The sequence below is a fragment of the Lissotriton helveticus genome, chromosome 9 (genome assembly GCF_964261635.1).
Source record: "Lissotriton helveticus chromosome 9, aLisHel1.1, whole genome shotgun sequence".
In the NCBI taxonomy this organism is placed as follows: Eukaryota; Metazoa; Chordata; class Amphibia; order Caudata; family Salamandridae; genus Lissotriton; species Lissotriton helveticus.
In genome coordinates this window covers 690,796,357-690,811,524 of record NC_136070.1, presented here as the reverse complement: position 1 = coordinate 690,811,524, position 15,168 = coordinate 690,796,357, and the positions used below count along the sequence as shown (strand labels likewise).

General features: G+C 45.2%; 1 protein-coding gene across 2 annotated transcripts in view; it reads left to right on the top strand.

Moving 5' to 3' along the window:
- BBS1 (Bardet-Biedl syndrome 1) overlaps window positions 1-15,168 on the top strand; it is a 541,250-nt gene that overhangs the window by 355,861 nt on the left and 170,221 nt on the right. For both annotated transcript variants that reach the window (XM_078660785.1, XM_078660786.1), the window contains one exon: window positions 12,065-12,199. In XM_078660785.1, the coding sequence (XP_078516911.1) occupies window positions 12,065-12,199 (135 nt within the window). The remainder of the gene's footprint in view (window positions 1-12,064; window positions 12,200-15,168) is intronic.

Sequence of the window (15,168 nt, the reverse complement as noted above, 5' to 3'; positions counted from 1 at the left end):
TGGACATAAATTTGGATGGTGCTTATAGTGATTTTCTTCTTCATGTTGATACGATTCGTGACAGTTTTTTTCCTTTTGGTCAATGGCCATTATTTGCCTGAACGCACTGTTGTCCATTTAGTCGATGAGGTGTTGGCACCACCCACATCCTCTCATAAAATGAAAGGAGACCAACCCTATGTTAACATCTCTGCTATTCCAGTTGGAGAATTCATAGTTTGGGATAAAGTGACATACGAAATCTACGGCCCGACTGAGACGATTCGAATGCCATACATCTTTTGTGTATCATTAGGTGATGTCATTACGCCAGGACTGCATTCCGATGACTGGGATATTAATGCTGTAAATTCACTGTTTTTGGATTTAAAATATTACACTGCCTTTGAAACTTTATATTTGTATTTAATTCTACTAATTATGCTGATTTAGTCGGTTTCCAAGATTATGGTCATAATTTTTTGCATAGGTCCAACACAGTCCAAACTCCAGTTAATTGTACTCAATGGGAACATTGTCATACACCATTTAAGGATAGTTCACGGACACAGAAATATAAATTTGTCTATTTTTCAGGCCATAATCTCTCCGACCCTTACTCTTACTATTACAGGTTGAATGATACAAACCACACGAAGTACATGCTGACCCACACTAAACTGATAAATTCTTCATCTTTCATTGCTGATTTATCATTGACAGGTTATGATTGTTGGAATGCCATGTTCGATTGAAAATCGATATGGGGTACCAAACTTTGGCGGGTGCAGGGAACTGAATAATTGCATTGTGCGTGTTTGATATCATCGCAGATGATATTCCAGAATTATACTGTACAACAGACTACTTATTTTGGTTTAGCTAGAGCTAAAAATTTAAATTCTCCCTCTTTTCCATCTCTAGGGCCTTTTATGACAATTGGCAGCTGTATACAAATTTGTCTTTAGAGGCGTTGAACGATATGGTCCACAATGGTACCCTTAACTCGTCCACTATATATCCTTTGGGCTGGTTAATATGGCCCCTCAATACAAATGCTTGCCAGTTGCGTTTCTTGAATGCATTCCATGGGTTTACTCCCAGTAGACCAGATCCTTGTTTACCACAATCACATTCGGTTACTACCTATTCTGTGGGTAAATTATTTCAACAAATGGTTGGGACAGTCTACGTTTTCGTTTGTGAAACAACATCTCTCACGTTTAACTGGCAACATTGATCTGGCAGCTTTCCTTTCACCACGGCCGAAACCTTTTGCATATGCGGCTTATAATGAATTCTGTTAACTGTCCCAAATGGAGGCAGTTTACAGATTACGACAACTTGATCAGGACAACTTGGGTCAGGTTTTGGATGTGGTCGACAACAGCATTAATACTTTGTCTTCTCTTATTTACACTTTGGACAATATTATTTTATCTGTAATTGACATTGTGCAGAATGATGCTTCTGTATTGTGTAATGGTCAAAATCAATTGCGCTCTGTAATGCAATTCAGCTGGACTTTGCAAACATTGAAAAATGGGAACGTGCAATAAATGGGATTATTTGAACACTACTGCCCTGTTTTTGCACTTTAATTTATTTAACAGATAAACAAAAACATGTGTCTGTGAAGGATTCAACATACACACTGTTACATATTGAGAAACTAGATCAGCTACCATTCTCAAAAGCAGAGACTGTTTCATCAGTGTGGGTTATTTCTTTGCCCATTTCCCTCTTTCAATTTACTGCATGTATGAAAATTTTTCCAATCGGTAGATTTTAACCCCTTGTTAATACTTTCCTGCACATGTTATAGTTGTTACGTTTACTTTTCACTGTCTACGTGAAGATAAGGAAGTTTTCCTGACAGGGGAGGACTGTGATTCTACAGTGGAATATATATAGTAACTGTTTCCCATCGAGTTACTTGTTGAAGCAATGTGCTTTTGTGTCCTTCAAGTCCCACTTTGAAAAACAGACTTCAATAAACTAAGCAGACTCAAAGCGCTATTGTTTCAGCAAAAAGTCGCTTTCACTTCAGCTCGAGAGATCTTCGAATTGCAGGTGGCTAGAACATCAAGGGAGATTCAGTCGCTCTTGAATACGAATCTCCCGTTGAATTTTGGGGAACCGATATATCAAATATTCAATGCTTCTTAAACCGAAGGTCTCGTGCATTGTTTTAAATTTGTGGGGTCTGGCTTAGTTTCATCATTTCAGATGATTTTTGAAGTAATACCAGCTTTTCTTCCTTCTATTTTTTCCAGCACCTTCGGAGGGTTCCCATTTATTCTATTACTGGTGTTTGGTGTGCTGGTGCTTCTACTCCTGTTACGCAATGGCTGCCCATCCTGTGGTTCCACACAGACTCGGCCAAGTGCGTGCGTCTTTACCGTGAACAAATGCAACAACTTTTGGGATGCTTGCCATTGGCGACGTTGGGAGTGAGTTATGGTCTTACCTACTGTTTGGCCTATTTTACTTGCGTGCAACCTGTGTTCTATTGCAGACGGTGCCCATTCTACTGGGCCCTGGATGTCTGCCTCTCCAACACATCACGTGCTGACCTGGATTTTGATCTGGTAGTGGGTCCCTGGTTGACACATCATCAGGCGTGTTCTGGAAATGGTAGTTTGATGCGTGCGGCTGCATTTGGAGTGTTGACGCGCTGGAATACCTGTGAGGCTGCGCATCACCTCCTGCAACAGTTTCATTGATGTCACGCAAGTTGCCCGATTATGCTCCTGGAGGCCCTGGCTTATGAAGAGCACACCTGCTCCTTCGACCTGCTCAACTGGATGGCATCCCTCTTCTCTTTGAACAATGGTGATGACCTTTTGGAATTAATTGCATTCGACGGTGCACGTAGTTGGTTACCTCTCCAGACAAGCCTTAAAAACAATTTTTTCTAAAAATTATTTTGTTGGTTACATTCAAATTTCAAATGTTTTACTCCGATTTGGCCTTTTTCACTGGCGTCTTTGATTCTGCTTGGTGTTTCATTCTGTTGGGCTATATGCTACGACCTGGCCAAGGGGAGGGTGTCACTGGAGAAACCAGGCATTTAAGCGCCATATTGGTCGCGGGCCGCCCGTGATCCCCAAAGGGAGAATCAAAACATGGGAAATGAGATGACAATCAAGTGCAGGATGACGGATAGGAACGTTGTCGACATCACCAAGTTAACATGGCTCGTGCAACCATGATGCTGCTTTTGCACACGGTCCTACATTACTTTATTTTTGCAAGACTCTGTTTATGCCTTTCACAGGAGAACTGTCCGCTGTGTTCGTTCTCTGCATGTTCCTGGAGTTTAGTATGAACATTGTGAGCAAGGTCGATAAACAATGCCCCTTGTTATCCTGTTCTGGTCAGGCCCTAGTACGTAGACAAAACATACCATTGCAGTTGCTGCTGGAGATTCATACTTTGTTACTATGGGGATACATGTTTTTTTTTTTGATAATCAAATTTTATTTGCATTTTATATACGCAGCAGAACAAAATCCAGCGCATGTCAGCATGAATACACAATAGCCATGTACAACAAACAACATAATCCAGCTCTAGGGAATGATGGTACATCATCTTATTTCCATATAGAAGGCAGCATGTACGTATACATTTAGAGGGCGGCAAGAACATTAAGACGGTAGCAAATTCAACCACTTGCTCCATATCCTCTGGAACGTTCTCGGACACCCCCGGGCCTCGAACAGGGGTTCTTCTTGGGTGGCGCACCAATCCACCCCTCGTCGCCACTTCGGCAGGGTAGGGAGTCTGATGCTTGCCCATGCCGCCGCTATGTCCCGTTTGGCAACTGCAAGAGCTGTGCCCAAAAAGAGCTTATCGGCTCTAGAGCCGTCTAAGCCATCGAAGACACCAAGGAGCAGGCAGGCGCATGGAGTCGTGGGGAACCTGCCAGCCTAGGGTCTGGGTAAGCTCCGCTTCTATTCTGGACCAAAACGAGGCAAGGGCCGGGCAGGTCACACCATATGAAAAAAATCTGCTGGGGTCTGACCACAGCAAGCACAATCAGGGGAAGGGCGCAATCGTGCCCTACGCAGACGTACTGGGGTAAGGTAGGCTGTGTGGAGGTAGTATAGTTGGATGAGGCGAAGCTTGTAGGAGGTCGTAAGGGTTTTGGGGTCCATAAGGGTGTCCTGCCAATCAGCTTCTTCCAGGGGGCCCAACCATCCCTCCCAGAGTGCTCGGACTGCGTCCAGGTTGGTAGGGGTGTTGTTAATCAGAGATCGGTATATCCTCGAGACCCCTCCCCGCCCCAGGTCTCCCATAAGTACCTGCGCCTCTAGTGGGCTGAATTTGGGTATTGATGTACCGGGGGGATATGTGCCATGAGTGCGTGGCGGAGTTGGAAGTATCGATAGAATTGGGAGATGTGGAGGGAATGACGCTTTTGTAAGTCAGTAAAGGCCTGAACGTGATCCCCCACCCAAACATCCCCAAGGATAGAGATTCCAATGTGGTCCCAGGACCGGAAGCCCATGAGGGAGGACGTCTCTCGGAGCCATGTGCCCTGCCAAAGGAGTGTGTGTTAAGTAAGTCGTCTATCCCAACGGGTGTGCCGGAGGGCAGAGCGCCAAGCCACCTGAACTGATCTAGTGATCGGAGAGTGTGAGCGGTATAGGAGGCGGGCAAAGTAGATCGTCGGAGCAGTTCCAGGGAACCGGGCCGTGTGCGCATCCCCGGGGGCAGGGAAGATCCAGTGGGTTGCTGATGTGTAGGTCCGAGGGTAGGCGACTGCGAGAGCCCTCCTCAGCGATTGTGCCTCCTTTGGGATCTGGTGCACCGCCGCTGCTGTTTGGGAGGAGGAGGAGGAGGCACCATAGAGGGAGGCAGCCGAGGCGAGGAGGGGGCGGGCCTGGCCCTCAAGGGCCGCTCCTCCGTAAGCCACATCCAGGCCGCTTGGGGTGACTCGAAGAAAATCGCTTTGTCCTGAAAAATAACACGGAGGCGCGCTGGAAAAAGGAGGCCATACCATAGTCCTAGATTGCAGAGTTTTTGTTTGACCTCTGCGTACGTACGCCGTTGCGCTTGGACTTCTTTTGTGTAATCGGGGAAGAGCATGATGGTCTGGTTCTGGAATTTCAAGGAGCCATGGAGCTGCGCTTCCTTAAGGATGGTGTCTCTGTCCCTGAAGTTAAGAATTCTAATAATAAGAGGGCGAGGTGGAGCGCAGGTTGGGGGCTTCGGGGCCAGGGAGCGGTGGGCTCGTTCGATCGAGAACCAGGCGGAGAGGACATCATTGGGTAACCAAGATTTAAGCCGTGTTTCAATGAAAATCTCTGTCGTCCCCTGCTCTATCCCTTCAGGAAAGCCTATAACGCGGAGGTTGTTTCGCTGCGAACGATTTTCTGCGTCCTCAGCGCGCCGATGTAGGTCTAAGGTGCGGCTTTGTAGACTGGCCATCTGGGTTTTCAATTGTCCTAGCTCATCCTCCATCGTAGAAATACGCGACTCCGCCTCAGATATTCTTGCTGTGGCATTTCTAAGATCCTGGCGTATGAGGGCCACGTCCACTCGAACCTCTCCAATTTTACCCTCCACCGAGGCCTGAGAGCAGGGCCGGACTGGCCGTAGCGGGCACCGGGCAATCCCCCGGTGCGCCGCACGGGTGAGGGCCGGTTTTGGGCCCGATTTTGTAACAGGGACAGCTGCAAAATCGGCCCTGTAACAAAATCGGCCGAAAAGCGGCCCTGGCAAAGAGCTCGGCGGCACCCTCAAATCCCTGGGGGGGGAGGCAGGGGGGGGCAGCCGAGCACTTTGCCAGGGCCGGTTTTGGTTCCCAGTCTGGCCCTGCCTTAGAGGTGCTGATGGCCTGCAGGATAGTCGAGAGATCAGTGCCAGGGGCAGGAGAGGCACCAGGGATCCCTTCTCCCAGACCGCGCTCAGTAGTGGTATATTGGTCCATCTTGGTCTGGTTGTGCGAGGCAGGTGTCTTCGGAAGATGGTCTCTGGACATCCTAAGCCCGCCGTCAGTGTCCGGTGGGCCGTCAACGGGAAGGAAAGCGCGCCGAAGCCGTGAGCAGGTGCTGCCAATCCCGGCGTAGAGCAGGGATCCTATTTCAGACCCCAGGTGCAGGCCCCCTCAAACAAAAATTGCTGAGTGCAGGAGTGGCCAGCGATGGATCCAAAAGCAAGGTTCAGTACAATGTGGGTATCCTCCCTCTGGGATTGGCCTACACCGCCTCAGCACTCCTCCCCTGAAACAGACGTATGGGCTCCGGGAGTGGAAACTGAGGGAACGCAAGGCAGTATCCCGCTGCACCCGGCAGCCCTGCCGCTGAGTGCCAGGTCGGTGGATCAGGGGGAACCTCTCTAGTCCAAAATATGGCAGTCGAAGTTTAAAGGGCCATGAACGATGGGGCACACACTCTAGCGCAAGGCGGGGGTCGGATATAAGTTACCCTGGGTGATAGCGCAGTCCAAAGGAGACTTATGATGATGGAGCAGCGACGAAGCAGAGTGCCTGGCCAAAACAGTCAGGCGGGGGGGGGGGGGGGGGGCCCACCAGCCAAGCCGGTGCTGCCCGATCCATCAGCCAAAGTTGCCCTCCATCCCCACCCCCCGCCCTTATGGCGGTCGAGCCTGTCCCCGGGGGAAAGGAGGAGGGGCGAGCACTCCCACCTCCCCCATTTTTCATCCAGTAGGCTGCTATGGCGGGCGTGAACTGGAAGCACTTTAGTGCGTCCGGTTCACACGGGCACACAACCGCGGGGCCAGACCAGTTTAGACTGGCCAGTGCCCCCCCCTGTTAAAAGGGGTTGTGGGGAGCAGAACATTCTCGTGTACTTACGCTCCCCACAGGCGCAGCACCCGGGCCACCAGCGGCCCGTAATTTCTTTTTCCCACCCACCATCCCCTAAGGCAGGTAATTTAAATGCGTTGGTCAGAATTGTATTTTGACGTTTCTCTAAAAAAGTTTTTATTACAGATATCTCGTGTGATAGCATTAGTGTAAGCTTGATGAGTGGGTAACTGTTAATGATGTCTGTCAGTAACCGGTTTACTATGTTCATTTACATTCTATTGCAGGTATCTCAGGAGATAGAAGTAATGTAAATGTGATATGTTTGCTTTGTTCTGTTACTTCATTACAGGTATCCCAGGAGATATTCAATGTGAATGCGATGTTTTGGTGAATTTATAATAAAAGTGTCAATATGTGTAAACTTGTCAAGAACAGGATCGGTTAGGACAGAGTTATCTAATTGAAGTATGTAATGTTTCAGGGATGGGGAATTCCTATAGCCCGACGCCCGGGACATATTGTTTGGGGTCAAGGGCAACAAGTTTTAATGTTCATTTTGTCCTTGGGACAAGTAGGCCCAACCCCCTGCAGCACAAACCCTTTGGCTGCGAGTTTACAGTACCACATTGGGAAGGGCACTCTCTACAATTAAGGTAAATTGTGTGTTTATATGCAATATGTGTGTTAATGCTGTTCAAACTTGTATATATGGTTCATTAACGCAAAGCCTTTATTATTAGGGTGAGCACTAAAAGTAAATGTTTTAAGCTCAGCCTGCACTACTGACAGTGGTTCCAGTATAAAAGTGTAAACACATTTTCAAAGTTTAATAATATGAGGCTCTGTATAATGCACCCAGAATGCTCTCTGATTATATGCAAATATTTGCAGAAGCTTGAAAGCAAGAGTGATGATTCTTTGCTTTCAAAATAAAACGTTCACAAAAAAATGCATGTAAGGAAAGGAAACATTTAGCTAAACTACTGTAAGATTTTAGGTACCGTATCTTTGCAGCATCATTTAGTTACATGCTGATGTATGTTTGTATTTCCAAAAAATATTCAGAATGGAATATCAGTATAACCCGTTTAAATATGAATATGGAAAACCAGAACAAACAAGCATTGGCAAAGCTAGCGGGTCTGAAAATGGTGGTCAGCATTTTGGTTTTGTCAAGGCGTGACTAGTTCAGGCATGGTTTTTGTAAAACCTTAACAGTGTGGGAGCTGCTGGGTCCTCACCATTCTAACAAGCATTGGTAAAATCAAAACAAAAAATGTTGGTCTCAGCACACATTGCCACAGTGGTTCTGGGCACTGAACAAAACTACTTTGTGTGCCAATATGCTTCTTGTAAAAGAGCAAAATACTGTCACTTACAGGGACGCCAGCTGATAGACAGACGGAGAGAGACAGAATAAAAAACAAAACAAAAGGTCATGGTTAAAGCCAGGCCTAATTAGATGCCCAATTATTAAAGAAAGTCTCAAAAGTGCATCCATGGTATATATCCTTGCATTACGTGCATATGTACAGTTTCCATGAATTCACAAGAATTTACAGAAGTAGGCCAAGAAATAGTACTCTTAGAAAATATTTGTGAACTACATTTTAGCATGAGCAAATATGCAGATGTAGATTTGCTTATGTGAAAATCTGAATGTTTTCAAGTTCTCTTTTCCTCCAACCACATTTTTCCCCAACCCTGGAAGAAGTTTTAAGTCTGCCACTGTCAGTAGTAAATTTCCAACCGTTCTCAGTATGGGAAATGATTAGAGAAGAATTGGCGAAAACCCTTAAAACATGCACGCTAGTAGGTTTGCACAGACTAAAAAGTGCATTCCAACCCTGGAACTATTGCTTACCACTACCTTCAGCCCCAGTATGTAGACCTGCAGAAACATATCAGCTAAGGGAATTGTTAGTATTCAAACACTACTATGGTATGAACCCTGGCATAATCAGAGAGGCTATATCAGAACTCTTATATAATGACATTGCTGCGTAATTTGTTGCCGCATTACATGGCACAAAGGGGACGAGTGGATTTTGTTACAGGACAAGTAGATTTATTAAGCAGCCTGCCCCATGGACAAGTAGATATTTTATTAAATTCCACACCCCTGTTGAATAAATGTCAGTACATGTTATTTTATATCAGTTAAAAATGTCGTATTTAGTTTTGTGTCTCCGGTCCGGCGGTAAGGTCATGATTGGTAAGCATAGTCTTCGGTCCTTAGCGGTCAAACATGTAACTCCAGGGGCAGTGACAGCCGGTAGGTAGGCTGTTGGAGTGCGGGGGCCGGGGGAGTCTTTCTTCCCAGTGGGCCTGTGGCCACCCCCGCACGCGCATGCGCTTCAGGGCGCAAGTATGCAGAGTTTCTGCAGCCCCCGTTATGGAGTTTAAGGCACAGGGCGTAGGGGGGCCCGGTAGAAAGTATCTGTCCGATAAGCTGTACCCCCTGCGCAAGCCGACTCCGGCGTAGTAATTTCTCATAGTTTGTGGGGATCAGGAGGCTGCCAGTCATTGACCTTGCCGTAGGCTCTAGAGGGGACACGCAGAAAGTGTATATATGCATTGTTAGATTTACAGTAGGAGTGTCATGTGTATTAGAGTTAAGGTTAGCCATGTGACATAATCAGCCTAACAATGTATCTGGCCTTTCTGCGTAATTGTAAACAATGTTAATAAATAATGTTTTTTAATTTTGTAATAAATACTGCCGGGGGGTTACTCCCCCCTAATCCAAAAATTCCTAAAATTGGTGTGGTCTCAATACTTGACTTGAAGGAGGGAGGGAGACTCCATCCGGGCAAGGGCTGGCCATAGGTAACAAGTAAAAAAGGGGACTTAGGGGAGTACCAGGCCATATAGGACCGGAGGCGATGGGGAGCCCCCGTACCGCACCACAGCCTAACAACTTAGGAGGACAAGAGCTATGTTCTTGTCCTCCCACCCCCACCCTTTCCTCCACAAGCAGGTGTGCAAACTATGTTAGGGCACCAGGAACCTACGAAAAGGCTCTTGGAGCCATGTTAGACCTTCCGTAGACGGTGCAGCATAGATCCGTGAGTCAGCAAGGGTCTGCAAACTCTTGCATTTTTTTTAAAACGTGTGGCAAACCTCAAATGCCATATGCAATAGCAGTTGGCCACCCACAAATGTTTGGCCAGAGGGCCTGGGTGAAGGGCATGTGCACCGGCAGTTGGGTGCCGGGTCGGGCCAAAGTCCACATGGCCTTTCAGAAGTCCAGCATGGGTCCACAAGTCTGCAAGGGTTCTTGAACCCTACAGTAGGGTACACAGACCCTTAAACAATGTCCAGACATTGTGGCTAAATGCTGTTGGGCATGTCCAGACCTTATGTGCAGTGGGGAGGTCTCTTTTGGTGGGTTCGGTGCACACCTGGCACAACAGCCAACCTTCGCTGCTAAAGGCTGTTTACATTGGGGTATGATTGCTGCAGCGGGCTGAGCGCAGGGCCTCATCAAAGGCAAGGCCATGTGTCCAACCATCCATGGCAGCTGACCTCCAGTGTGCAACTCCAAAGGCTGTGCATTGCGGGGCTTGGATGCCTTGGCATGTTGGGCCCAAGTCCAGGTCGAATGGCTGGCCATTTGGACAACCCCTCGTTTCCGTAGGCAAAGGCTGTGCACAGCACAATTTGGGCACAGGCAACAGTTTGGGTGCAAGAAATTGTTGGATGTGTGCATGATTAAAATAACCCTGAAAACTCACTGAAGAAAAAAACAAAAGATTAAAATTAAATTATGGTGAGCTTTCGTTTTAACACCTCAAGTTGGGATTAAACAAATAACCTCAGAATTTCACTGAAAAACACAGTTAATGATGGATAATGGTGTGTTTTATACGTATATATATGTGTATGTAGATATATATGTGTGTGTACACACACATACGTACATGCACATTGAGATGACAACAGTTAAAGGTCAGTTATGGTTCAACAAATACAACTGAAAAGGCCCTGAAATACGCCAGTTATGAAGTGCAACGCACAATTCACACCAAATCTCATGCCCTATTACTATTACTATAACTGTGTTTGTTTTTCGGTACATTTCATGCTTTTAATGATGTACAGCTTTGACCTGTCATGTAACATTCTGGCCTGTGCAAGACATTTGCCAGGGCGAACACCCAACCCGGTTTGACCATGCAAAGTAGAGGTTGATCGCAGGGCCTGCCTAGCTTAGCTCAGTACTTTAATTTGCCTGCTGGCACATTTGAGGTATATTTTATGAAACCGCACTAAAGTTATTAGTGAATAAAAATGATATTGACCCATCCATCCCCTTTCCTTTATTTTGATAGAGTGGCTCAATATCTGATATACCACCAGAAAACTAGTCATATCAAGAGTGTGCTGAATTTTGCACAGATTCTTCACACAATGGCAAATTTATTAACAAATAAGTACTTGTTAGCGCCCCCTTTTGAACTTTCCACCCCTTATGGAGCTACACAAATTCGTTTTTGTTTTTTTTGTTGCAGCCAAGATCTACAAGTGTTAAGCCATTCCAGCCCACCCCTTTTTCAAATGCTAATATCTCACACCTACTTAACAGATTTGCGCCAAACCAACCAAAGCGAAATTTCGGATTTGTATAAATTCGTTCAATTGTTTTGATTGTTAGTGTGATCACAATGTCCAATGGAAGCTAAAATGGGAAAATACATCTCTTTGACCCTGTTCTTATTTTTTCTGCTCAGCACGGAACTGCAGAAAATTTGGCAGGCCGTACCTTAGTTAAGTATATTAACTAGGTGCTAAATTTGGTGCAGATCCATTAATGGGGGCAACGTTGTATGCAAATCAAAAATGTATTTTCAATAAAAAGTGGGGCTCAATCGTAACTGAACAGTTGTACTGCCACTGTGTAATATACACAAATATTTATATGTGTGTTAAGAAGCATTGCTCGTTCAGTCGTGTACCATCAATGATTCTGTAAAAGTGATTTGCTTTGACGTACAATATTAAGGTTTCTGTTCAGGACCTGTTTAAGTTTTTCTGATAGCGATCAAAATCACTGAAAATCACCTGTCAGAATGTAACCTGTAGTCTAAGGCTCGGATTACAATTTAAATGATTTGTAAAATGTGTGAAGGCGGTTGTTAGTCCGGAACCAAGTAAATCTTTTATTTTCTTTCTTCCAGCACTTTAAACAAGATAAGTAAATGAAACACAAAGAGCGTATTGATTTATTGTCCTTTTGGCAGATATTTGTTTGAAACTGACCAACAACACTAAAGCTGAAGTCACTATTCATCTTATTCATAGGTACAAGGAATTGGCCCGACCTTCAAGCTGACCCTTCACATTCAGAACACGTCAGCCAATCGACCCTCCATTAATCTGCTAATCAGTTTCCTGTACGATGAAAGGCTGTATGCCATGAAGCGCGCCTTTATCAAGGTAGGACTCTGTCTGCAGAGCAACTATGTCACAGCTTTTGGATCATAGTTAAGGGGCAAAATGTTTATGCAGCAAAGCAGAACATGCATCTTCAATGGCACCCAAAACCATCTTAGGATATCATACCACGCCTACCCACTTCCAATAAGTCTTCCAGTCATGACTCAGGTCTCTTTTAACATATGAAATAGATATATCATGGACAGCTAAAGTTCAAGCTTTCTATCCACAGAGAAGAGGTATAGCGTGGGCATCCACTGCAGTTTTCCTGCAAACACAGACAAATGTATGTACAAATCAGACAGCAGGAGCGCATCCCTCAAACCGAGCAAACATGGATAACAATAGGTGTGCAAGCTTCCTTCATGCACACAGACCCACAGGCACACTTCATCCACCCTTCTCACACATGATAGCGACAAACTACTTCATGCCTCCACAGTAGTTCCCTAGCCAGATTTTACACATCAAGCAAAAGAAGTTAGCAAATCTGTCCCTTCCAAGGGAATTGGTGGAGAGTGGCTGTTCACGCAAATGAGCTGATAAAAATGGTGTATTCTGATGGCAAATTCTACCCTCAGATTTGTCACCTCTTGACTATCCCCAGATGCCAGATTGTATCCTGAAACTTTGCAGTAGCTCTACCATGCTGGTAGGTGGTGCTGAATCAATCATGGATCATAGTGCCATCCCGGTGTCAAGACTAGTTCCGATTGTATACTTTAGTTAAAAAATAAATTAATCCATGAACATATTATGAAATATTCGCCTTACTTACTTTCAGCTAGAAATCTCCACAGGCATAGATACCTTGTTCCCAGTGACCCGTGTTTTTAACCGTACCTCCTCCGTACGGAAGAAAGTACAATAAAGAATACATGAATTGGGATTCGAAGAGAATGCCTTCGGGTGTGCACAGCTATTTTAATGACCTGCCTAGTAACGTTCAAGTTGGAGGTCTTATAGTCTTGTTGATCATTGTCCTAAATCTGCAAAACCTTTTCAGACAATTCGATTAATATTGGTCCTATAACACTACTTACATCTAACACAATAACTCCCTCCCACTGATTTTTTCTCTGTTACTACCCGTGCTTTCATAGTTGGCTGCCCCTCGTCTACTGAGACCTTTTTGTACCAGTCTCCATAATTTCTTCAACTGATATGCTATTATGGGGTGCAGCAATTTCTCATTAGTTATAGCTCTTGGAGGATAATTATATTCTCTGAAGTATAGTTGTGGATTATTGAATATTATCAACAATAAGTTAGATTCTGTGGTCGAGGATGAACGTTTTCACAATGAATCCAAGTGGTTGTTCGTAGTCTTTGATCTCAACAGCAGATGCACTCAAACTCTGTCCTGTGAGACACAACTGCTTCAATCTCTTCTGCAATAACTTGGAGTTTCTCGTGGTCAGTTGTCTCCAGACTAGTTTCCATGTTCCTGGCTGGAATTTCAGTTTTCAGTTTGGGAAGTACCTTGCAAAGGGGGTGGCTATTACTCCAACTGCACAGTTCTTGATCCCCTGACATCTGTTCCCTTTTTCCGAACCCTTCGACTCGGATCCAGAGTTACTAAGTGAATATGCTCACACAAATATTCCTACTTTTTAAAGTGTTTAGGAGTACCTCAACTAAGTTCAGATTCCCACAAGGTCTTTCTGTATTGATTGGGGGCCGATGCAGGACTTAAAGTCTTGGGACGATTGTGGTCTCATGCACACCAGGGTGTTTAAGGAGCAGGATGCAGAACTTTTTATGGTGCATATCGATTGTGCTCCAGATGGCAATCAAAGTCGTGCCTTTTTCCTTCCTCAAAGTCTTTGAAGGAGAAGAAAGGTATGCCCAGGAAAAGAAGGGACCTTAATTTGCTTCTGATGTATCTGATGTGGGCTTCGTTTGAACCCTTTTACAGCAGACAGTTGTGGCTGTGGCCATTACTTCTATGCAACATGTCAGTGACCTGCAAGTGCTTTATCGTCTGTCCGCTCTTTACCTGTTTCTACCCACACAAACTGGTTCTGAGAATTAAATGTTTTTTCCCCGCTTAAGGTGGTTAACCCATTTCAAATGGGCAGTCTATTACACTTCCCGCTTACACTTCCCACATTTTTCCATCCGATCCATCCCTCTAGAGAGTAGGAGAGGGTATACTGGCTTTCTAAGACCTAATCACCAGAAGGAATCAGTTCTCATTCCAGCAGAGCAAAAACATGAAATTCCGAACTGGGCAGCAAAACCTCCATGGCAGAGATTTATTGACAGGGTGGCTGCATGGGCTTCCCTGCACACATTTGCAAAGCATTTTTGAGTTTTGAGTGGTTTCAGACATGAGAAGGTAAATACATTTCACGTGTTTTATGCTGCAGGACTTCCTGGTCTGACCACTCACCACCCAGGATAGGGTACTGCTGCGGCATGTATTCAACAAGTGAGGAATCTGCAGGTAGAAATATCCTTTAGAAGTCAAAGTTACTTACCTTCAGCAGTGATGTTTCTGTTGGATGCAGCATGTACCTGCAGACACCTTACCGATCCTGCCACCTCCCTGTTCTAAAAGATGGTCATAGTCCTCTAAAAAAAATATGTTTCATTTTAGTACTGTTGCACTGCATACTCCCATTCAATCTAAAACTTTCCTGGTTTCTGCCTCTAAGGGCTCCGAAAATAATCAACGAGAACAGGACACCTGGGTGATGCTATATAGCTGCAGTGATGTCAAATGTGCACTGCAATAATGCCAAGATGGAGCCAGCTTCACCTACCAGATCAAGAGAGCTATTGCAAAGTTTCTGGATCCAGTCTTGTATCTGATAATATTCAAGAGGGGAGATATAAGCAGGTAGATAGCGTATCCACCAGAAAAATTTCTACTGAAGGTAAGTAGATCACTACTGGAGGTAAGCAAAGCAAACTCTGCATAAATGAATTGGCAATAGAGCCATGGGCTTTAAGAGTAGATCTGA